Source organism: Falco naumanni, chromosome 8, assembly GCF_017639655.2.
Source record: "Falco naumanni isolate bFalNau1 chromosome 8, bFalNau1.pat, whole genome shotgun sequence".
Lineage (NCBI taxonomy): Eukaryota > Metazoa > Chordata > Aves > Falconiformes > Falconidae > Falco > Falco naumanni.
The window spans coordinates 4,063,321-4,087,331 of record NC_054061.1 but is presented as its reverse complement, the minus strand read 5'-3'; the positions used below and the strand labels follow the sequence as shown (position 1 = coordinate 4,087,331).

The 24,011-nt window shown below is 47.8% G+C and overlaps 1 protein-coding gene across 1 annotated transcript; it reads left to right on the top strand.

Annotated features, from left to right (window-relative positions):
• The first annotated feature begins 13,654 nt into the window (after positions 1-13,654).
• Positions 13,655-23,062, top strand: CXCL14 (C-X-C motif chemokine ligand 14). The gene is made up of 4 exons (XM_040604957.1): positions 13,655-13,949; positions 14,829-14,934; positions 19,662-19,772; positions 21,932-23,062. The coding sequence occupies exons 1-4, from the start codon at positions 13,886-13,888 to the stop codon at positions 21,945-21,947; spliced, it is 297 nt and encodes a 98-aa protein (XP_040460891.1). The 5' UTR covers positions 13,655-13,885; the 3' UTR covers positions 21,948-23,062.
• Positions 23,063-24,011: the final 949 nt, after the last annotated feature.

Sequence of the window (24,011 nt, the reverse complement as noted above, 5' to 3'; positions counted from 1 at the left end):
TCCCAGCCCTGGATGGGGACATGTCACCTTTGCCTCCCTGTGCACCTTGTTTCCTATTGAGAAAGAAACCCAGGCAGGTAGGTCGGAAAGGAGCTGTGATACCTGCATACATACATATATATAGTTATTATTATTGTGAGTCTATGACTTGGGAAACAAATGTTTATTTGCTCTAACGCAAGGAAGGTTCATGTTAATTCTGAGCAATTACACTAAATGTTTATATATATACACACACATATAAATTAGTTTACAATCATTGTTTGAAGCCACTAACCCTCTGCCTATATTTGGAAGATAATTGGCACTGCTAATTTACAGACGGGGAGAGCAAGACAAGAGGACAGTGTGTGATTTGCACCCTGAGCAAGCTGGGGGAGGGGGGGGGGGGAAGCCATGGCCCCGGGCTGTGCCCCAAGCGGGGTCTCTGGCAGGGCGCTGTGCTGCCAGCCCCCAGCCAGGGCTCTGGAGCATCGTGTGGGCTGGAACAGCCCCGGGGGGCTTTGGGAACCTGGCAGTGACAGGGTGGAGACAAGCAAAGAAAGATGCCATGGACATCACCCTGGGAATAGAAAGAGAAAATCTGTTCTGTAGGGGCAGGAAAGCATAAATGAATGCAGAAGAAGCCTTTAGGGCTTTTTTTGGCCCTTGCAGCCTCCACCTCTCTAAAGGCAGGCTCCAGGCAGGACCACAGGCTGTTCTTCAAACTCCTGTGGAGGTGAATACCCGCATGCAGAGCACAGCGGTGTTAAACAGCTATTTCAGACCTTCCCTGCTTCCCACATGCCACACAAAAATCAGCCAGCTACAGGTACCAGTGCTGTCACTTGCAACCCATCAGAAATTATCTGTGTGATATCAGCCCTCTGTTAAGCTCAGCTGGAAATAGCTATCAAGTTTAAATATTCATTGTGGGAGAAGAGAGAGACAGTGCAATCACATAACTTCATTTCCGTAAGAACATGGCTAAAAACTGCTCACGTTATCAGGTTACTAAAGCGTTGCCTTGGTGCAGGATGCCTTCATCATGGCTCAGATAATTGCACATTTAACCTGCTCAAGAGAGGCAAAATTTATGGAGGTATTTAACATTGCTGACATCTGTCCTACTCTATTATAAAGCATTTTTTAATAAATCAAGTTCTTCACTATAAGACACAAGTCTTAACATGAGAAACAAACAGCCGAGGAAAGGCATCCGCATGGACTCAGGCTGAGCATACATCAAACCCACAGGGTCCTGGGCAACAATAGCCAGAGCTATCAGCAGCCTACCCGTTGTCATAAATAATGTTTTGACAAAAATGAGTACAGAAAGAGATTTGTCAAGTTAGTTTTCCTTCACGGGTCAAAATCAGGGATGATTTATAGCATGCATCTTGAATAAATTAGGGAAAGACTCAAGATTTGGCCACTGAGTTTGTTAAAACTATGCACTGAAAAGAATGAGAATATTCTGTAGCAGAGCTTCAGCTGATGGAGTTATGCTGAATTATACGTCCTGAAGATCTGAAATACGGTTTATGCTGTTCAAGGCATTGCCCAAATGACGTGCAATACTCTGTCAATCCCATCAATCCCACATCCAGCAAGCTCTACCATGGAAATCAGAGAGAGGAAATTGCTTCTGCTTAGTTGGCTTCCACCAGCTTTTGGGCAAGTGGGACTAACCACAGTGACATTAGAGAGTTGAATGTTTAAGTCTAAAGAAGAAATTGGTTTTAATGCATCTTTCTGTTTAGCCCTGGTAAGGAGCAGCAGCCAGCCATCTCCATGCCCGCCACAAGCCAGCATAGCTGGCAGTTCAGGTGATGTGGTTTGGATATTGAAATGTTCAACAGCAGAAACTCAGGACATACAAAGCAGGAGCTGACCCTGGAGAGCACCCAGGGGACCCTTCTGAAGCATAAAAGCACATCAGAGCACACGCCTGCCCTGCCCTGCCGTGCCTGGCAGCGAGGGGCTGCACTCCCCGAGTGGCTGCAGCGGTGGGAATTCCCACCAGGTCTGTGCTCATTTCTACCTCAGTCATTAGGAGCGCTGTAATTTGCACCAAGGTTCTCGTTTTGCTTCTCTTCCCACTCTGACTTGTCTCTATAAATGCTTGAACTATGGCTACCTACAGCCTTGATTTCATTTTTAATGTTACAAATTCTGTACAGGTTTGAACTGCAGCAAGCACTGATGCACTGCAGAAAATGTTTGCTCTTTTTTCTTTGAGGCTAAAGAAAACAAAGCAAAGTGCGTTACAGTAAAGGCTGCTGTAAACCCCTACCAGTTTCTTCTTTTCTTCCCCACAATGACAGGGAATCCTTTAAACTTGGAGCCTAATATGCATCGTGGCTGCATCTGCTAGAGAAAGACTACGTGGAATATCCAGCTGCCTCGCCCTGCAAATTATCTCCTAGCAGCACAAAACAGAAGATAAAGAATGCTAAAGATCAACTTGTCTTATCATGCTTTAGCTCTGTCTGGATTTGTGCAGACAGAGGCACAAATCATACCTTAAAACAACAGGTTGTTGACATCGAGACAACAATTACAGCACCTTTTTTCCCTGCTCGGTCTCATCAGCCAGATTCCCACCTCCGCAGCTCCAAGTGTGACACCAAACCAAACTACACACGAGGCCAGGGGCGAACTACAGGGCTGGAATGGAAATCCCTGATGTTAGTGACACTCAGTGGACAAAGCAAGCCCAGAGGTGTGTGAAAGTTAATATAAGAAGATTTAAAGTAACATTGGTGTGCTATACCTTCAGCCGTCTGCATCCAGAGTTTACAAAAGAAGATTTCTGAGAAACTCAGCGTAACTGCAAATGCCCTTGAACATAATTATGGGGGGGAAGGGGGAAATGGTCACTTCGCTTGAACTGAACCACTTCGAGACCTTCTTCAGGAAAACCAATGTCACCCTGTCCTACACATAGGAGTCAAATTAGCAATTACGTTCTTGGCTGATAAAACCCTCCTGCCCAGCTAGCGTGGCTGTGGATATAAGATCAGGCTAGTGTCATGGGAAAGGCAAACCTACCCTGCCTTTGCTCTCCACAGCCAGCCTTACCCAACAGCTTTCTCGGAGCTATTTACGTGCTAAAGGAATTAGCACATTGGGTACAACGTGGGTTTGTTTGGGTACAAACATGTCTAAAGGCTGTGTGGGCTGCTTCTCATACTTAGAAACTGTATTTTGCTATTCAAGAGCATTAAAGAATTCCATTTTCACTTCCGGAGAGCGTTTCCCAGGCGACTTTCTTCCGCTGCCCTGCTCCGGTGAGGAACATCAAGAGCCGCTGCAGATCTTTGAAGAACCAGCCAATAATTTCAATGTCTCCTTGGCAAAAACAGACCCCGCAAGGCAAACGTCCCACCTGACAGCTTCGGAGCGAAGGGGTGGGCTGCACGGGGAGCGGGGGCACAGCTGCGTTCGCAGCAGAACAGCCTTTCCCAAGCCAGGCACTAAATGCAATTAGAGAGAACAGAATACCCGAAGTATAAGATATCAAAACAAAACACATTCAAATGCTGGAAGCCAAGCGTGGGGCAAGGCTGGAATTGTTTGGAGCTGACCTCCTTTCTGCTGGCACCCACTGCTCGCAGACACCGAGAGCAATGCTGTTTAAAAGCTTTTTAGTGTTGTTTGCATTTGTGGAGAGTTTCCGTTTTGGAGCTTTTAACTGCCTGTTGTTGAAGTCAAGGTGTTCTTGCGGCTAAAGTGTGGCTTCTATGTCATCAAAGTGCCATATCTATGGAAATTTCACTATGGCAAGGGGAAAAGATGCTGCATGGCACAGCCAAGGTCATTGCTAGCAGGAAAGAAAAGCCCACTAAGATGCCCGGAAGGGAAACCACGTCCAATCTAGCTGGTATCACCAACAAATAAGTGCAAAGCACCAGAGATAGAAATCCTGGTGAAGAATTTATACAGGTGAAAGAGTTAATTGGAGAGACCTCAGTCCTAAGAAACTCTGACAGTAGCACAAGGATAAATCATTCATTTTGACCTCTGGCAGCACTTGTCTGCTCCCAGCCAGCTGGTCGAGACTTCAGACCAGGGGCTTGTACATCGGGGCAGGAGCGAAACCAGCCTGTGTGTGCTCACACAGAGAGAAGGCGGCTTTGGCAGCAGCATGTGGCTGCAAAAACCTTCGATCTTTGCTCACAGGAGGCCAGCGCTGGCTGGAGCCGACCACTAACCACTGACTACCAGTGCCAAAAGGACAGGGCAACCACTCCTTTACCCAAAAACATGGAGATTATTTTTTTCAGTCTCCAGTGCAAGACTTTTCTCATTGATTTCCAGCTGGGCAGAGGTTTGGTGGCTGCAGAAGCAGCCGTGGGAGTGTACAACAGATGCACAGCAGTGCCCCGGAGCTATGGGGTCGGCACAGCAATCTGCTTTGAAAGAAGAAGAAACAAAACCAGATCTGGCCTCCAGGGAAATGTGGGGAGCAGAGCTACTGCTGGGGATGAGGCCTCATGGCAAGTATTTATTTCTCGGAGAGCAAGTCGGTTAGGACATGAAATGCCAAAGCCCACAGCAAATCTGAAGTCGCAGAGAGAATCTGTTTAAAGACATGAGGACTGTGAGTCCAGAGGCGTTACAGAAATGTTGAAAGGGAAGGATGGAGATCCTTTTCGCTATCTTGGCTTTGAGCATCTGCAATGCTGCTTTGCTGACAGGCCTAGCAAAGGAAGGTGTCTGCAGCTCAGCCGCTATGAGATGCTGGTACTGTTCACTTGACGTAGCTGTTATGATGTGCCTGGGCTCACAGCTCCGATAACCTGGACCTTGAACCCTGCGGGAAGCCACACTCTGGCAGATGCCATGGCTCTGCATGGTTTCTGAAGAGCACCAAGGGAGGGGACATCCAGCAGCGTCCCACCACTTGTACCTGAAATGGATCATTTCCTTCTGAATCCCTGCGGGGGATCAGCCTCTATCACGGGTTTCATCTTTGCAGTCATGAGTTATCCAGCTCTGTTAAAAATATACAATAATATTTGATCCCCTGAAGGGAAAATTTCCCAATTCACCATATGAAATAACCTGTAAAGCAGCATTTCCTTTGATTTCTCATTTCCTTTTATTTTTCCATTGATCTCATCACATTCTCTCATTGTATCATCTTATAGAGCAAGGCAAGAGGACAGCTAATCTGTTTTCCCTCTGCCCTTCTTAATGTCTTCTTGATTGAAATTCTTATTAACTCTTAGGTACCCTAATCTCAGAGAGAATCCATAAAGCCACATCCAGTTCTATAAAATTCATCTGCTCTGAAACTTCTCTTTCAATCCACAGAGATGCGGGGAGCTCTCAGGAACGGGACAGATACTTGCATAACCTTCAGCATGTATCCAAAGTAGTGCTGGATGCTGAGTTTCTCCAAAATTTTCCTGGGAACAAAGCGATGCTCCAACACAGGGGATGAAGGGAAAGACAGAGAGGTACTGCACAGCCACGAGCTTCCCAGCTTCTCCTTCCAAAGATAAGCTGCTAGCACGAAGCCAGCCCCATCTGCAACAGGGACAACCTGGGGCACTAATCCTCTCCGGCAGCATTAGGACTCCAGCACACCACTTCTGCTTCCAAATCGCTTTAGCAACAACTGCCTGCCTTTTCAGAAACAGCCAACTGCCAGGAGAGGCTGCCAAAGGCCTTTGGAAAGAATCATGAGCCGGACATATTTTTGTCCCCAAGAGTGAAAGCGGCAAAGCCCTGAATTTTGGGGGAGACACCTAAGGCAGCTTGCAGAGGCTGCACCACCAGTTTGCCAGTCCCTGTCCCAGTCCCACTGCTGGTGCACAGCCCCATGACATCTTTCGTGCTTGACATTTATAGATTTTATCAGCCCTGCCTTGCTGGCTAGCTGACTTCTCCTTTAATTTCAACAACAAAACCCAGTGCTTCTCCACCATATCACTTCTCCAATGTGCCACCTTTGTGTGGGTTTTCGGATTATTAATAAATAAAAAAAGCTCACCTCTAGCTCCTCAGGGGTATGACAGCGTGGTAAAGCACAGCGAGTTCTCTGTGCTTCAGCTACTCTTGGTGCAGGCACCCTCAGCACCAGCCAAGCCAGACGGGGTTACCAGGGTGCAGTGAGGAGGGGACGCGGCACAGCGGGACCTGCTGCTCCCCTTCCCAATCTCACCCTGTGATGACCCACAAGCCTGGCCAAACCCCTGTGCTTTTACAGATTAAGGAACTGAAGAGTATTTGCTGGCAAACTGGGCTGTGAATTGCTTGGCCCAGCTTTTTTGCAGCCCACACGCGAAGGAGACACGGGTAGCATTGAAGGAGTCACACTTGACGGTACAAACAGGTGGGAAACCTGTAAAAAGTGGGCAAACCCAGCCTGAGGAGGGCTCAGAGCAGTGAGGCACTCTCCAAGTCCTTTCTGATTATACCACTGCCAGGAGAGGTGCACAGCCGGATTAAATTGGGAAGGGGGATGCTGCAGATCCCTCCGGACAGGGGGAGGTGGTGGAAGATGTAAAGAGCCCCCACTGCAGCCAGGCTCAGGCTGTGCCAGAAGGGGCGTCACATGGTTTATTTGCAGAAATGCTGGTTGTTTTATTTGCAGAATTAACTGATTTTCTTAGAAAAACTGGGCATAACAAGTACACACCACCACAAGTGCTATGGTAATTACGCTTTTATCTGAGTAGATAAAATAATTAACATATTTATTACTCAGAAGAAAAGCTTAATTTTATGATTGATTGCAGCCTACTAAACTTCCAGCAAATATTCCAAGTCTGCATTGTTAGGTCACTTATTTTATTTATTTTTAAAGATATTACGTATGTTTTCTCTCCCAAGGGGAGGGGGGGAATCACCATATGAAAAATTCCCATCGTTACTAATGCACAGCTCAGCAGAAAACAAGCAGAGATGGGGAGCACCTAGCCTGTCTACAGGAGACAGGGCTTCGTTAAGCTTGCAAGGGATTTTTGCACATTACAGAAAGCACTAATGAGATGGGGAAATCCTGCAGGGCCCCACAGGCACCTACAGATGCTGCAGCTTGGTGCCCAAGCCAGACTGGGTGCCGCCACAATGCTTGGTCCCAGCACCCCTGCGCCTGCATGCACCCACCTCTGATTGCACCACGGGCACTCCTGCACGTTTCCTCTGCCTGCCATCACAGGACATGCCGTGAGATGATTTACCTCCATGCTTAATCACTCTAAATTATGGGCATTTCTATCTAATGGCTTTAATTCTCAGTTCTGGGGAGTTTTGTTGCTGTGGTTACTGGGCAAGTGTGAACAGCTCACAGTTACCCAAGAGCAAGCTGGAAAAGGAACCTCCCGAAGTCTGAAGAGGAGACCCTCCGTGGAGTGCTGCATTCACACACCCACAGAGTTTTGGGTTTTTTTCCGTTTTGGAAACATGAAGTCACAAGTCCAAAAAAAGAAGCCAGCAGCCACCAGAGATGGAATAACCATAAAATGCATCGCAGTAGTCATTGGCTCTGCCTGGTGGGGAAGGCATCCCCTTCCTAGTCATTCCCTCATACATGCAGTCCCCAGGGCAGATCCCTGCCTGGATGCCACTAGCCAGGTCATGGATCAGGCTGTGAGGTGCTCCTGGCACGGAGACAGCACAGTGTGGCCTTGCAAAGGGGGGTTGTGCAGGTGTGAACCTGCGGAGAGAGGGGCAGAGCACAGGGGGGACCCAGCCAGGCCCCCAGCAGGGAAAGGAGGGCAGGCAGGAGGGGCACACTGAGGTGGACCTGACCCCACTGCATGGCTCTGCTTCTGCAATTTTGCATGTATCAGACATTTTATGTCTTCATTTTTTTGAGGCACAAGCCCTCCTAGAAGATGACACAAAAAGCCCTCGATAGCTGCAAGTGTGTCCCTGCCACCACATCTGCCGGCACAGGGCTGTCACCACCGCAGCGGCTCTGCTCCTGCCACTGCAACTTGTGGTTAACAGCCCCTTACACCACAAACGGCTCACAGCATCACCGCCTTCTCCCACACAATCTCAGTTTCCTTGAATTAAGGCTCATAAAACCATCGCAACGTGGGCACCTGTAGCAGGCTCATGCTCACCAGCTCTCCCGAGGGACTCTCATCCCACAGGGACCAGTGCTGAAGGTAGATGTGCTGAGTCCCTGCATCAGGTGCTGAAGCACATTCCTGCCAACCCTGGAAGGGTTTTAAATTATGCCCAGCTCTGCCAAGCTGTGAGAAGGAGAAGGGTCAGGAATGGGTTTTCTCATGCCTGACCATCTTTGGTTCCTGCTGCTGTAGCCCTCCATCTCAATAAGAGCACACCTGGGACTGGATTAGAAACTATTCAGGTGATCTCATTTGGTCCTATTCTATTGCAAAAATAAACCACCTTGTGGTTCCCTTTTCAGTTTCCCTGGGCTTTGGAATGTGGATGGGTTGGCAGCAGAGCCCCTTCTTTTCAGAGAAGTGGCATTAATAGCAAGAGAGAGGCTGGCTGCAGTTTATTACATACAGTAACACCCTATCCTATCCCAAAAGCCTTTCATCTGAAAAGCTGGCACCCATAGATTACCCAAAACTACCCACACACAAAAAGCAATGTGATGAGAAAATCAGGACAGCACAATATGCTTCCAATCCTGGGGCAATAGGAGAGGTTTTCCATCCAGTTGCCCTTGTAACGTTCTAACTGCACATCTGGGGAGTAGCAAAGCATCCCTGCCCAAGCCCTCTCAATCCAGCACCAAGAAGCAAAAAACAATCAGGAAAGGGAGAACACAATGAGGAAGACGGGGCTAGTGCCGTCCCATCCCTGTCCCAGGCAGCTCTCATCCCACCTGACACCAGGGAAGCCTCTCAGGGCTTTGGCCAGCACCATCAGGAACACGAGTGACTCAGATCAGACAAGTTCCCTTTCTTTCCTTCGCATTGTTCCCTCTACACTATAGCAAGCATCGGGGTGGATAGCAAAAAAGCCATCCAACTCATTGTGTGATTAAGCACAAAATAAATACCTACAACCATCATCAGCTTCCGTGCCTATTAAGAAAATTGTATCAAGTGTAATCTGTACTTGCATCTGAAAACCAATGGTAAGTTGTAGCATGCAAGGAAATGAGTCAGTAGGAAACTAAACACAACTTACTATTTTCTCAACATAAAAAGCCACAGGCGGGATTAATCCTTTTGTGCATATCTAAAGGTGATTCTCAGATCACCTACACAAAGAGCTGGTTCTCTGTTTTGCCATGTTATTGCAGCCCTCGTTAATGATTCATGACGGAGAGCTTCAAAGAGCTCCAAGCCATGACAACAGTCCCAGATTCAACCTACTCATTCTCATCTCAGCAAAAAATCCTTCTTGGTGAATAATTTAGGTCTATGAAGAGCGCTGCCTTAAAACTATTCCCAAGAGAAGGAGCAGCGTCTAGAATTTAATCTGTTCATGGAAATAAAAATAAAAAGAAAAAAATCAAAAGAAAGCTGCGACTGCAACAACAATACAAGCCTTATTTTGCAGAATTCATCCGTTGTGAAACTCCGCAGAAGGGAAAACAGCTGTTTTCCCTGAAATATGTTTCATGTTTCCAGAAACAAAAGATGAAATCCAAAGCTTTGACTTTCAACTTACGATAGACAAACATATGCAAGGATGACACAACTACTGTTCAGGGCTACTGAGGAAAGAAAAAGGCCACTTAGAGCTAAAGGTGAAATTACACATTTGACCATAGCCCGTAGCACATCCTCTGCTGAGTAGGGACGGCACCGCGGGAGCGGGCTTGCGACACCCTCCCAAAATCTGAGGCAATTCTCCCCTCACTTCAAGCTTGGGATTGAGTTTTGTATTTGCTCCGTTGCAAGGGCTGAGGGCCCGTGTGCTGCAGGAGGCTCACACCACCTCTCCCATGTAACACATCACATCTGGTGCTCAACGCAAAATGGTTACAACACCAAAAAAGGCATAAAATAATGAAGTGCAGCACCCAGAGGAAAAAAGCTCCATACAACATACACTGCATCTGTGCACCTCCACCTTAATGCTGAATTTTCTAGTGAGCATTTAAGCCTAATTCCTCTCCCAAATTCCTGGCATGTTATGCAGGGATTATGTCACGTCACTTCAAATGCTTAATCTTTCTCCTCGACGGGCTGATTGGGATATTCTTATACATCAAACTCAGATGAGCCATTCACATCAGCTTGCTTCAACAGCAATAAGTAGCTTCAGTTTCATGGCTGTTTTACAAAGATTTCTCATGATGGCTGGCACCTTCAACTTCCTCATACAAAACACCAGGACATTTTGGAGGACAGTTAATCCAAATCGTAGCTCACGCTGCACTTGAAATAAATAGCATAACCAAAACCAGCAATACCAAAATATTTCTAGTAATGGTAACAATTGTAATAGTGTATCTTCTGGTCCCTGGGATGCAGAGAAATATCTAAGAGACTCTCTCTGTGTGGTGGCTTGGTATGTTGCGCAAACCTGCAGCCAGAGGAAGAGCCTCACCTGAGGACAGGTCAGGGCATGGACCCCATCCAAATCTTGTTTTGGCATAGAGACGTAAATGCCCTACCTTGGCAGACCCAATGGCTTCTCTGGAACCCTCCCATTTTCACACCAACACTATTTTGGGGGTAAGCCTCTCTGCTCCCCTCGAAGGGCAACGTGTGTTTGGGGGTTGTCACCATCTCTTAAAGTGCAAATGTTTTGCTCCAGCTAAGCTACATGCCGTGCTCAGCTTGAAACATTTATGCTTCCAGGTGGTCAAAAATGATGAAGATTCCACTTCAAATTATAATCTCATTGCTAAAACTCATCTTTCTTACTTTAGGAGGAGACAACCCCTCATCCCTACCCTCTGTGCTGCAAACCACTCTCCTGGGGGTGACAAATCACCAGGTCTTACCCTCAAGCAAAGCTAGGCTTCACCCTTGGTGTGCCAGGGAGCTTTAAGCTGGGGCAGAGACTTGAAAAGAATAGTTAATGAGATGAAATGACAGACCTTTCACCAGTGACAATGCCCCTCTAATTAGCCGGAGAAAGCAGGTGATACGCTATGTGCACAGGTATGGTTGTGCTCCCCTGGGGATGGGCACAGCTCTCTGAGCACATCCCATCTGCAGAGCTGAGGACCACAGCCAGACCTGGATGACTACGCCTGGTCTGGAAACACTCCTTTTGTGGGGAGCAAAACCCAAGCCCTGATTAATTATGATGCAGTCGCATGGCTTTGTGAGGGCTGAAATGGACACTTCGAGCGGCGCTCACCCCTCCCCAGCCACGTGAAACACCGGCTGCTTGCCAAAACACGTTTGCTGAGGTTTAGCAGATCTGCTGGAGATGCCGCAGGCTCACAAAGCACCCGTGTATGCTGAGCAGCTCAGCATATGCTTGGACAAAGAAAATGTATCTGGATTATCGGGGGGGGGGGGGGCAAACTGTGGTGAATTCCATATATGTTTCCTTTCCCTCAAATCCTTTGTTAAAACTTCTTCCTCTTCTGTGGTCGTCATTTTGAGATAGAGCAGGTGTCAGAGACAGCTGTACATGGCCACCAAAATCTGTCACACCAGGCAAGAGACACCTTTGAGCTCTCAGAAGTAATTACTATCAAAGCCAGCGCTTGGCATAAAGACACCAAACTGCTCGGGCGCATAGTGAGCAGTTACCATATTTACACACACCTCTCAAATACATCCATTTCTACGTGTAAAATGGCACTAAAGCAGCACTTTGCCTATTCAACAGCTAATAAGCTTGGCTCTTGCAACATGAGCAAGAGTCATACAAGAAGAAGGGATTCGTTTTTTGAAAGCTCAAGAATTTCCTTCAATTTTTCTCCAGCCCGTACACAAGTTTCCTGGTTTGGGGGAAGTTCAAATTGCCGTCAGCTAAAGCTTCACCCAAATTTTTATTAGCAGAGAGGGAGGGAAAACAGCTTTGCCTTCCCACAGTTCCCCCTGAGACTGCTCTGGCACACGGCAGAGGAGGCTACAAGGAGGGAATTACCCCAAGCCACAGCAGGGCAGGATTACAGCCCTGGATGGCATGTGGATCTGTTTAAGCCAACTCTCACCAGTGCTCAGTGAGCATCCTCACCACCCAACCAATAGTGACTCTGAAATGAGCCTTTTGCACTCTCCTGCAGGTTTGTGGGTTTTTTCCTTCCTCGCGTAAGGAATTGGATAATGACAATTTATTTCAAAGGTTTGAACTGAGATCTGCCATACCTCATACCATTTTTTTTATCACCAAGCTGTGCTGTAGAAAAAAACCCTTTTTTCAGCCCTGTTGACATTTAGTAACGCACACCCCTAGCAGGGTGCAATGAGAACCTCAGGAGCTGGTTTGCAGCTGTGCAGCACAAATGCCCAAAGACCAACAAAAACCACCACACACGCCCTCCTGACCCATCGCACCAGTAGCAGCCACACCAGCTCTGCCCAGGAACTGGTCTTTCACCCCAAAAGCCCCCTGCCACGTCAGCCAGCCCCCCCCCAGCCGTGTCCCCAACGTGCCGCCCACCCCTGCTCCCCCATCCCATGCAGGGCAGCAGAGGCAGGCTGTTCTCGGCGTGTCGGCACGTCCCGCATGAAACCCAGGGCCAGGAACAAGGCAGCTGCCTGCGCGCAACGTGCAGGCTGTGTGTGGTAGGGCTGTACTCGCCGCCTGCCAACACCCGGGCCGGGAACACAGCGGGATGGCCGCTGCCAGTGGGAGCCGGCAGGAACGAAGCCATGTGGGAAACTTAAAATGCAAGCGGAGCCGGGAGTGCGTGGCGTGTCCTTCCCAAGCGCCGCCGGCACCGGAGGGTGGCTGGGTTCGGTCGGTTTTAATAACGCCGATGGGTGCGCGAGTGGGGAGCGGGGGCCGGTATGCTGGGGGGGGTGAGATGAAGCGGGGCTCGGCAGAGGCATTGATCTGCAATGTGTTTTGAATACAGTCCTGCAAAGGAGATTAGAGACACAACTCTGATCTTCACCCATTTCACTTAGGCAAAAATCTGGAATCTGGGGTTTAAAGATGCTATTTTCGCTGCTGCTGAAATCGGGAACGGGCTCAGCCAGGGAGAGGGAACACGTATTACACCCGCAGAGTCCCTGCGTGTTGCTGCCCTGTTCTTCACGAAGCAGGACGTTGCCAGAGCGCTCATTAAAGCAACCCAAATTGATCTTATTTCCTGAAAGCATTCCACATGCCAAACCCACCCAACAATGCACTTAGAAATATTCCGCCGCCCCCCCCCCCCCCCCTTAATTCGCAAAGATTTACTTTAGGTTTAGAAGCCTTTTAAAGTTAGAAAATTAATATTAAAGCAATAGGTGACACCCCTTCCTAGGCGACACTTCTCCAAATCTTATTTCCGAGGTGCCTGGGAATTTCTGCGGAGAGTGGGCTTCCCTGGAGCGCTGGCAGGCGGGAGTGTGTGTGTGTGTGTGGGGGGGGGTGTCCCACCTAGCAGCCCCATTCACACAGATACCCCCCCCAGCAACCACCCTCCCGGTGAGGGGTGTCCCAGCGGGCAGGGGCAGCCCCCCACCGCAGCGCTCCCGCCCCCGGGATGCAGGGGGTGGCGGGGGATGGATTCCCCCCCGGGGGGGCAGCGGCCGCGGGGTGCCGGTCCCCTCCCTCCCCGGCGGGGCTGAGGAAGCGGAGGGAGCCGCGGAGTTGCTCTGCATATTAATGAGCCGGGAGCCAGGGCAGCGGGAGCGGTTTTAAAGGAGGACGAGGGGCAGCAGGCGGCAGAGCGCAGGCAGCGGCAGGCAGCGCCCGCACCGCCGGGAGCCGCTCGCTGCTGTCCGCCCCCCGCCACAGCCCGCCCCGGGGACGGGGGCACCGGGGGACCAGCCCAAGGGGCACGCACATTTAAACCCCCGGCGTCTCTTTAGGTACCTGCTGTCTCGCCATGAAGCTCCTGACAGCAGCTTTGCTTCTGCTCTTCATCGCCATGTGCTTAGCCAGCGCGGAAGGTAAATTGGTTTATTCTGCTTATTCCCATGTAAACCTCTTTCCCAGGGGGGTGTTTTCCCAGGAATTCGTGTTTGCCTCTTGATAGCCCTGAGCTGCGTTTGGCTGTCCCCTGCATGTTGGGAAAGAGGGATGTATGGAAGCTGCGGGTCAGGTAGCTGCGAGTTAAGGGTGGAAGCAGAGATAAAACACAGGCAAAAAAGTTGTGTCTTCACTGGCAGGCACCCCAGCCCGCCGTGTGGGAGGTCATGCCATGTTCTCTGTTATTCCGGAATATAGCTCAAATATCTCCTTCGAAACCGAGGGTGGGTTTTGCAGGGCAAATATTACAGAGTTGGATGTGATGCGGTAGCACAAATATGACCGAGCGTGCCAGTGTGCATTCCCTGCCGTGCAGAAACACGGTGGTTTAGAAAACGCTCAGCTTTTGTCTGGCTGCGAATGCACCACAGCACCCGTGAGAGGAGAAACGACAAAGTCCTACAAAGTCCAAGAGAGATGTGAGCGAACGTGAAAGTAGCCAAGGTGTGCACTCACTTGCTCAGGTTAAAGCCAATTCTGACTCTTTCATTTCCTTTTGTTGAATACAATTACATTTAATCACAGCAGGTGCACTTTAAAAAAAATCTCTCATATTTACAAAGCCTCAGAACATATATAGTGCTCTCAGCCATTTTTCCCAGAGAGTCAACTAGCTTTTCCTGTGACATAGCAAAGAAAGTATTGCTCTTTTGAAGTTCAACAGCAGTAACAAATTTCAGCTTTTCCCACCAAGGCTTGAAAGACCCCACTGAAGTTTGTGCGCACACAGGCTGGTGGGGAAGGGACACTTGGTATGCAGGCAGCTTTGCAGACACATCAGAAAATGCTTTCTCTTGTAGGCGTAAAGTGCAAATGTTCGAGAAAAGGTCCTAAAATAAGATTCTCTAATGTACGGAAGCTGGAAATAAAACCGAGGTACCCGTTTTGTGTGGAAGAGATGATTATGTAAGTTTTCCTTCATTTATTGCTTTGTTTCCCTATCAGCTAAACTGCTTTACCTTATACTGCAAGTTCCTGCTTTGTTCTTTGTTTTCCTCATGCCCTGGCATGCTAATTTCTGGGAATAGTCATTTGCTGTACTGGATGCAATAAAATGTGCAATTCTGACCAAAAACCCAGCTATCATTTTTCGACGCTATTTTTTTCTGCTCAAGGAAATATTTACAGAACAGGTAGTGATAAAAGGACAATTGTTAGTTCAAATTAAGACAGGGACAAATCCTACTCAGAACTGCCCGATGTAAAATCCAGAACTATTTACTGAAGTTATTCTGAGCATGCAGGATAAGAAAATAAGTAGAATTTGGTCCACAGTGGTGGTTTCTGCAAGGAAGAGTGTTCCCAACCAGAGTCAGATTTTCCCCTGCGTTGTACCAGAGCCATCCCCTTGCATTTAGTGGGATTACCTAGCATGTAAGAAAGCGCTTTCCTCCCAGTTTCCCTGCAAGCCGTGAAATTTCAAAGTGATGTAGTCACTAACCGAACGCAGGCAGGTACAGGAATTTTTGACATCTCTGATGACTGGCTCAGAAGGAGAGAGTTTTTGTGATTTTAAATATAGGTGATTGCAGGGGGGTGGGGGGGGTGTCTGTCCTCGTTTGGATATCTTAAGATTCCCCCCAACAAAGCACTGGTCAGCTAGCACGTGGGGCTGGGTAAGGACCAGAAGAGCAGATTAGCCAAGAAGACCGTGCCAAGCCCCTCTGCCACCTAAGAGGGGAAAAAGGGTCCCAAGAGCAGCCACAACCCCAAAACACCAAGGACTGATTTACTCCAGTGCTTGTGCTCCTTCATTGAGCACTTGCCATTTGCTTTTCTTAGAAAGGTGCTTTAACAGCAGGATCCGAGTCCTGCCCTGCCAAGCAGCATACCACCTCCAGCGTTCTGTAATGCCCATGGGGCCAAATGCTGCCCATCCGACTGGCACAAACAAGGAGATACCACATGAGCCTGATCCTGCCCACACAGAAATGGCTCGCCAGACTTGGTGGAGGGTGTATGGAGGAGGAATGGAAAGCTGCGCTCCCTTAGGCTTCCTCCAGGTTTACGCTGGCATCACTGTGAGCAATACTTAGCTCAGGGAGCATCAGACCCACCTCTTTGAAACCCAAATCCACTGACGGTGACCTGAACAGAAAAATGCTTGTAGAGCATCACTGCCTGAATCAGTTCCTTGCAGCTTTACTTTGTTTGCTTTGACCTTTCCATAGTAAAGCAATGGTGTAGAGGAGCACTAACTCTTTGCATCCCGCTCCAGGCATTTGCCCGAAAGCAGCTGGTGGCCGGGGGTTATAAAATAAATCTCATTAATGCAACATTTCACTTCCAATCAGAAAGTCGGGAAAGATTGAATGCTGTGCAGGAGTGGTTCCTTCCCCAGCTGGGTAGCTATGCAGTGCCGAGCAATGCTATTGAAGCTCGGAGGGCTGCCCTGCGCTTGCAGCGGCTGCAGGGACGGATCTGTCCCATCACTCTCCTGTCACTGCTGCTGCCCACGGAGCAGGCAGGGTTAACCCACTGCCATCACTGCCTTCCCAGCTAACCGCCTGCAGTCTGAAGCCAGCATTGAAAGCAAACTGAAATTAATATTCAGAGAACCAATTGATCCAAGAGCCTCTGGACAAGGCACAGAAGAGCTAAATTCCTGCAACTGTGTTTTTGTTGCTGCAGTGATCATCTAAAATGAGTTGTTAAAGCTGGGTCCCTTCCTGCCCTCCTGAAAAGCTCTTGTATCTTTTCATATAGCAGAAATGGGATAGAAATTATGGTTGGCAGAGAAGCAGCAAGTATGGGGGTGCGGTTTAGGAAGGAATTTGTCTTTGGCCATAATCTCCCCCCCCCCCCCCCCAGCAGAGCTGTGATACAGAGTAAGAGACAGCTAAACCGAGTCCTCAGTCTAGTCAAAACCTATCAAGATTCACAGTACATCTAGCAGTAATTGTGTGTGTATCTGTCTCCCAGAATGAGGAAAAGCAGCGGAAAATAGCAGGGAGGTTTAGCTATGCCTGCCTGAAAGGATCCAACCCCCCTCCACATATTGTCACATCCCAAGGAGGGGGGTTGTGTCAGGGTGAGAACAGCTGATGGGAAACAGGCACTGCGAGGAACCTTTCCCAAGGGACAGCCGAGGATGGCAGTCCCTGCACTGGCCTGGGGTGAAAGGATGAGAGCCAGCATCCTTGTGCCCCTGGGGACAGGGTGCTCGTGGGCAGAGGTGCAGCCCCACCACCCCTGCAGACAAGAAGCATGGGGGCACAAGATGCTGGAGGTTACAAACTGATCCAGGGTGCTCATTGCAGCCGTGGAGTCATCAACATACTGGGGAGGATTTTGGCACAGACAACCATGGGTGAAGGCTCCAGCCACGAAGCCCTGGACAGCTAAGGGACAGCTCAGCACACACATCCCCCTGGAACCAGCTCATGTCTCTGATCCCACTGGCAGGATCTCACTGGATGTGTAAGTTCTGGTGCTTGAGCCCCTTCTCCATCCCTCAACCTCTACTTGCAGCCCATCCAGACAATTCCTTACTTGGGGTATGAGCTCCTACAGTGCCTCTTCTTAGGCATGTCCCCTCAAATCAGCCAGACCAGCATCCCCAAGAGCAGAGCCAGGTCATGCCCAAAAAATGCCACCCAGCCCTGTGCCCACAGCATCAGGGCTGTGCAGGAACCACAGAGGACCTTGAAGCTGCCTTGGGAATATTTCCTCTGCTGTCCAGCCTCCAGCATTAAAGCAGAAAACCTGCATGTGATGCCAAAGCAACACACCTCAGCCTGAGACAAGACCCACTTCACCTCAGAGGCAAACCATGCATCCTCTCCTCCTCGGACTGCAGGCTCTTCTAAATGCAGAATTGTCCATGTCTGCTTCTGGTGCAAATGCAGGGCTTGCTGCTTTTCAGAGGCTCTCGTGCTCCTGCCCTGCAATTCAGCTTGTCTATCACTTTCTGGAAATACCCTCTATGGTCTGACAGAAGAGAAACCCAAGCCAAGGTCTGGCATCAGCCAGTGCAGACAGCATTGCTGAGGAGGTGGCTGCTGGATGGAGAAACTTTGCACTGGCATCAGGTTCCTTAAAAACTTGCATACCTTCTGCCTTCGGTGAAGGTTTGTTCTCACTCCCATTCAAAGCTACAGGAGAACTCCCCTCACCGTGCACGTACTGATCTCCAGAGGGATTGCCAAGAACACCCTTGGAACACAAGATAGTCCATAGATTTTAGTGGTTACCTTTCCCTTTCTGATGCCTGTGGCCACAGAGGCTCTTTGAGACCTTCCACCACTTTCTCACACACTGAGGGAAAGGGCCACATCCTCCCAGAAAACCACCTGAAAGTTACACCTTATCTTTTTGTGACTTTAGCTTACACCTGATACAGGTGGAGCAGAAAGGGGAGCAGTGAAGAAAGTCAATCAAATGGAAAGAACTGTTAGAACACCTCTTATAACCTTGAAATGGGAAATGTGGTGACACCCTTAGCTAAGATCATGCAGGCAACATGCAGCGTTTCACTTTGTCAGGCACATCCCCACTGCACAGGGTGGGTGAGCTGGGAAAGTTTTTTGGTTTTGTTTTTTTTTTAATTCAAGGCACTTTCTTGTGTTAGAAAACAAACAGCTCCATTCTGAACCAGCCTTAAAAAAAAGCCCATCAGTAGGTACAGGTATTTCTGGATTTCTGGTGTCATTTTACTCCTGTCTCTAGCAGCATTTAAATAATTCCATTATAGTATTTTACATAAATCAAAAAATCTGTGTTTCCCTGTTAAGGATGGTTTTTCCAGAAAACTAATAATTCCAGTATAAACCGTGGTTGGTTGTTTTGGGTTCTTTAAATAGCAAAATTAATTACCAAAACAGAAAACTCTTTGATTTTGAGCTCTGAGAAGTGATGCCAGGCATGGTGTTTCTGGAAAGCCATTCTCCTTGGGAAGCAGCTCTTGTGTCACCTTGGTTGTGGCAGACCAACCACTGATGGCTGCACTAAGCCCTCTGGGAGGAAACCTAAAGCAACGAGAAATCTTTTGCCATGTTGTGCCTCCCAGCACACTTTGTCCTGACAATAAGGGGACACTGATCCGCTGCTGCTGGCCAGGAGAGTGGGATCAGAGGAGGCTGAAGCCCCCAGGACTGCATGCTGGGGCTCAGAGCTCATCTGTTGGGCACACAGGTACTCTGCCATGTGCAAGTATTTAAAAAATTGTGGACTAAAAAAAAAATCAGAAAAAAGTAAAAAATTATCAATGAAACAAGTCTGATCTTTTCTTTTTGATGCAATATTCTGGAGTGCAAGGAAACCATCTCCTCACGCAAAGACCTTGTGGTTGCCAGAATGAGCCCTAATTAAATCAGCTATTAAGCTCAAAAGACAATATTTAACAGACAGGCAGAGCAAATCCTCTGATTAAAAACAGCTGGTAAGTCTTCATCTGGTACAACCTAGTATAACAGTGGACAATATTGCACTGCACTGATTGATAACAGCTGAAGATCTGCTCCGATATTATTGCAATAAACTCAAGTAACTACCATAAAACACAGAGCACGATAAGCCTCCCACTGCCCACCTGGGTGAGAGCCCCCCCGGGCGATTTTGGCATCTCCCTGGAGGAGCAGCAGAGGACAGGTGTCTCCCACCACCCCTGTAACCTGTGCCCACTTGCCTTGCAGCGTGACTCTGTGGACGCGGGTGAGGGGCGAGCAGCAGCACTGCTTAAACCCCAAACGCCAAAACACAGTGAGGCTGCTGAAGTGGTACCGAGTATGGAAAGAGAAAGGCAGGTAAGTATGAAGCTGCTGAACGGGCGAAGGGGAAAAATTTTAGCGGCAGGTTGAGCAGTTAGCAGCATTCAGACACAGGGAGGCCAGGAAAACGTGCACATACACCAAAGGCTCTATCCAGCAGGGAGGATGTATTTCATTACCAAAATTACAGTGATAAATGGATGTTCTTGATGTTATTTCTTTCCTGCCACATGCAGTCCTCACTTCTATTTTAGGGTTAGGCTGTTCTGACTATAAATAGTAATTATTTTCTGTTAAACTATTCATCAGCTGATGTTCTCAGTTATTTACATACACTCACCTCCCTTCTATGGGTAAAAAGCTGAGAAGGAAAGCTATAAATCACTTTCACACGGTCACAAGGAAAGCAGTCAGCAGAGCTGGGGAGAGAATGCCCTGTCACACACTTTAATCACACCACCTCAAAATCATCAATATCTGATGACGCAAATATTTGCCAGTTTTAACTAGCATATCATTCACAGAAAAAAACAGTAACTTGCTGCTAGGTCTCTGCTACCTTCTCCCTTGGAAAAAGGATTTTTCTTTATTAATTTTTGGTTTTTGCAAGCCATCATAGATAGAAGAGACACAGCAAAAAACATGCATTCCTGATGGCTGATGGCCAGTAGTGATGTCCCTTATCTGTAATTAGGGGCAGCTGCCCAACTCCCACCACCTCTCCAGCCATGGCCAGGAAAGAGCCTCCACACGCAGTACAGTCCCACCAAACCCCGATTCTCCTCAACCAATGGGGAATTTGCTCTCCAAAATTGAGCTCAAATGAAGCCAGCGAGCCTCATCTCCCAGCAGGTTCCAGGGTACCAGCAAGCTCCAGCATAGCCACACGGCGCCCGGTGGCACCTGCGATGCGAGTGGCGGTGGGTGCCGAGACCCCCGGCCGTCTGCCATGGCTCCCTGCCAGCTCCCGCAGCTGCTTCATAACCAGAGCATGTGGGGAAACCCTGACCACTGCAAAACCACATATTTACACTCTTCCACTGCTTGGGTTTTTTTCAAGGCCATTATTAAAATGGCAAAGGATGCTCAGCCCCAGGCTTGTGCTTTCAGGAAACATGAAGGGCTCCCCTGAGCAGGCAGAGCGGAGGGATGCACTAAGCAAGGCTGAGGGTCAGGGTCCTGCCTGCAGTCCCCACCACAGCCCATAATAAGGGTCACTCAAGGCTTCCTCAAAGTGCAACCAGGGGAGGGAGGCTGCCCCTGCTGCCAGGGAGAGGAGGAAGGACAGTGAGAGCAGCATCCCCATGGCTTTGCTGCCAGCCTGGGGTGTGTAGGAGGGATGCAGCGTAACCCCTGGGGTTTTACCTTCGCTTCCACGCCCCGCTCAACATGCCACTCCTGCATCGCACCCAGCAGGTCCCTGACACCGCTGCCCTGCTTGCCCAGTTAGTCAAGTCACACTGCAGCTACCGCAGCATCAAGTCAATACTGCAGACAAAGAGCCTGAATTAAACCCAGTCGTCATAATAAATAGTCAGCACCAGCTGTCCCAAAACCCCTGTGCTGCTCCCCAGGAAAAGTCAAGGCTACACAGTACAAACATGAACCTCTTCCACAAAATAGCATTGCCCCTGGTTTTCCCCATGCCACAGAAGACAGCTTGCACCCAAAGAGCCTGCGCAACTAAGAGTTTCCAGCAGATAAGCCTGCCAAGCAGTCTTTTTAGGACATCGCTAGAAAAACAACATAGGGTGTAATATTATTCCAAACGTAACAGATACTGTGAATTTATTATCTACATCCAGCTTGTGATATACTTCAACATTTGTATACAAGAGGGATTTTACAATGGTTAAAGCATATTAGCAGATGTGGATTTCTCCATCTCATGCATCCTGACAATTGTGGCAGAGCCTGTTCCTCCCCACACACCTGCAAGATGCAGCCGTGCCAAAGTCCAGCCCTTGTCACACATGCTTCATGGAGAGCAATCTGGTGGCTGCTGAAGTCAATAACTTACTTTCCAATTTACTTAAGCAGAGACAAAAAAAAAATCTGGTTTCTAGGGGGTTTTTGTTGGTTTTGGTTGGGTGTTTGGGTTTTTTTGTGGGATTTTTATTATTTTTATATTATTAGGAAGAGAGTTGTTTCAGTAGTGATTTAAACACCTTGCTCTTGGCTTTCCTTCTGTTTAGGGTTTATGAAGAATAAGAGGAAGCAGCATGAGGAATGGAGAGGACTCCCTTGGCTGGTGAAGGACCAGGCTCCGCAGAAGATTATTTCTCTCACAGACATAAACCACAAATTCTATATTATTATAAAGCACTTTTTACCAAGGGTCAGTTTTTACATTTTATAGCCGTCTGCAAAAGGCTTCCAGATTTCACAAGCATCTGTTGCACTTCAGATTTCATACCCGCCTGCTCTGTACCAAGTCTCATGCTTTTCATTTTAAAGAGGTTGGTTTGGGGTTTGTTGTTTTTTTATTGTTACTCATTCATACTTCACTATGATTGCAATCGAGCTTTATAAGCTCATTAGACAAACAGTAATGCTTGTAAAGGTGTTCTACAGCCATGTCCCTCACCCTTTCGCAGTGGGAAAACTTTGGTGCTGTGGTTGTTTGTCATGTTTGCAGCCCCTACCTTAGTCTGGCAAAGTGGGGACCAAAGATGAGTTTGCTGGGGAAGATGCCACTGCAACATCGTGGCTGTAGCTGCAGAAGTGAGGTCCCTCAGCACATCGTCAGATGAGCATGAACATCACTTGTGTACCTCTTCTTTAACGGACTTGAGGTCTTGCTGCAAGGTGAAGTGTACCATATCTCCCATTTAACATCTCATGTGTTAGAAAGCATTTCTAGGTCATTTTTATTACTAAGAAAATGTTTATTTTTTTCTCCACTTGAAGCTCTTACAGGAAGTTTGTGGCTTCAGTATTGAGACATTTTAAGCTTCAAGACTATTGTGTATGATTTCCTAGATTTGTAGCAACAAAAAAGCCTTTAAAAAGGTACCTTTTTATGAAAAATACGCTAGGGCAAACAAATACCTATATATGTTTTAGTCACAATACCACATATTCATTATTTTGAATGTAATACTTCGATGTTAAGCAGTGCATTCCTCTTTTTAAAATAACAAAACTACCTTTTCATTTGTAAATATACTATAGGAAGTCTCCCTATATTATCTTGCTGTATAATGTACTGTATTGCTAAATTATCATATGCTATTTAAATGTTTGAAATATTTAGAAGGTTGCATGCAGATTTCATATTTCTTTCTAAGACAAATGAAAAAAGTAATAAAAAATATATTTAAAAAACCTGAAAATTCCTTTTACATTTCCTTAGATCATCAGGGAACTCCAGCCTCTTCTAATAACACTTTTTGGGGGATGAATGGATGAATTGGTTTGGGCAAAAACAATGAATCAGAGAAGCCTATTTAGAAGTAAGGTATCTATATTACAAAACATTATTCTGGTCCGATTTACTTCCCTTTCTCATTTTAGGATTTGGACTTGATCCAAACACTGAGGAACCTTGTTACATGCCATGCACTTACAGCCACTATCTAGTGTTACACTGAATAAATGTAAATCCACCAGTCAATACAAAAACCCATATAAACCTGTATAAAGACAAGTGAAATGCCATGATTTAGACAAGATCTCGGTTGGGAAGGCTGCATAGTGTAAGTCCAGCACCAAACACCCGTGAGCCACCCCCTTCTCTTTCTGTGCAGTTTCTGTGCTCGCTCAAAGGGACTTTGCACCCAGCAAGGCTCCTATACCACTCCCCAGCTAAAAAGAGAAGCAACAGATGGGAAGGGTAGAGCCAGCAAGAGTTGAAGTGCATTAAAACCTGCTGGGGCTCCCCGAGCAGCACCGCTTCCCTTCTGCGCTGCTCCCAGCTGTGCAAAGACATCTTCGCGCAGGGCTGCTGCTGGGATCGGCACAACTCCTGCAGTGACCTTACACTACATAATCAAGGCAATGCCTGGCCTCAGCTCAAGGGTTTCCTCCTATTCAGACAGGAAAAAAAATATATATATACACACACTATTTACTGTGATAAGACTCTGGCAGAGCTGAAGGAGAAAGGTGTTAGATTTCAAAGTGTTTTCCTGTTCTGCACAAGGATGGAGCTATGAGCTTCAGATGCCTGTTAGTAAAAAGCTTGACAAAGATCCCAGAGTATTTAAGAAATTAAACCTCTGGGGATATCGACCACAAGGCACTGCTTCAGGCTGAGCATCTGCACCCAATCTC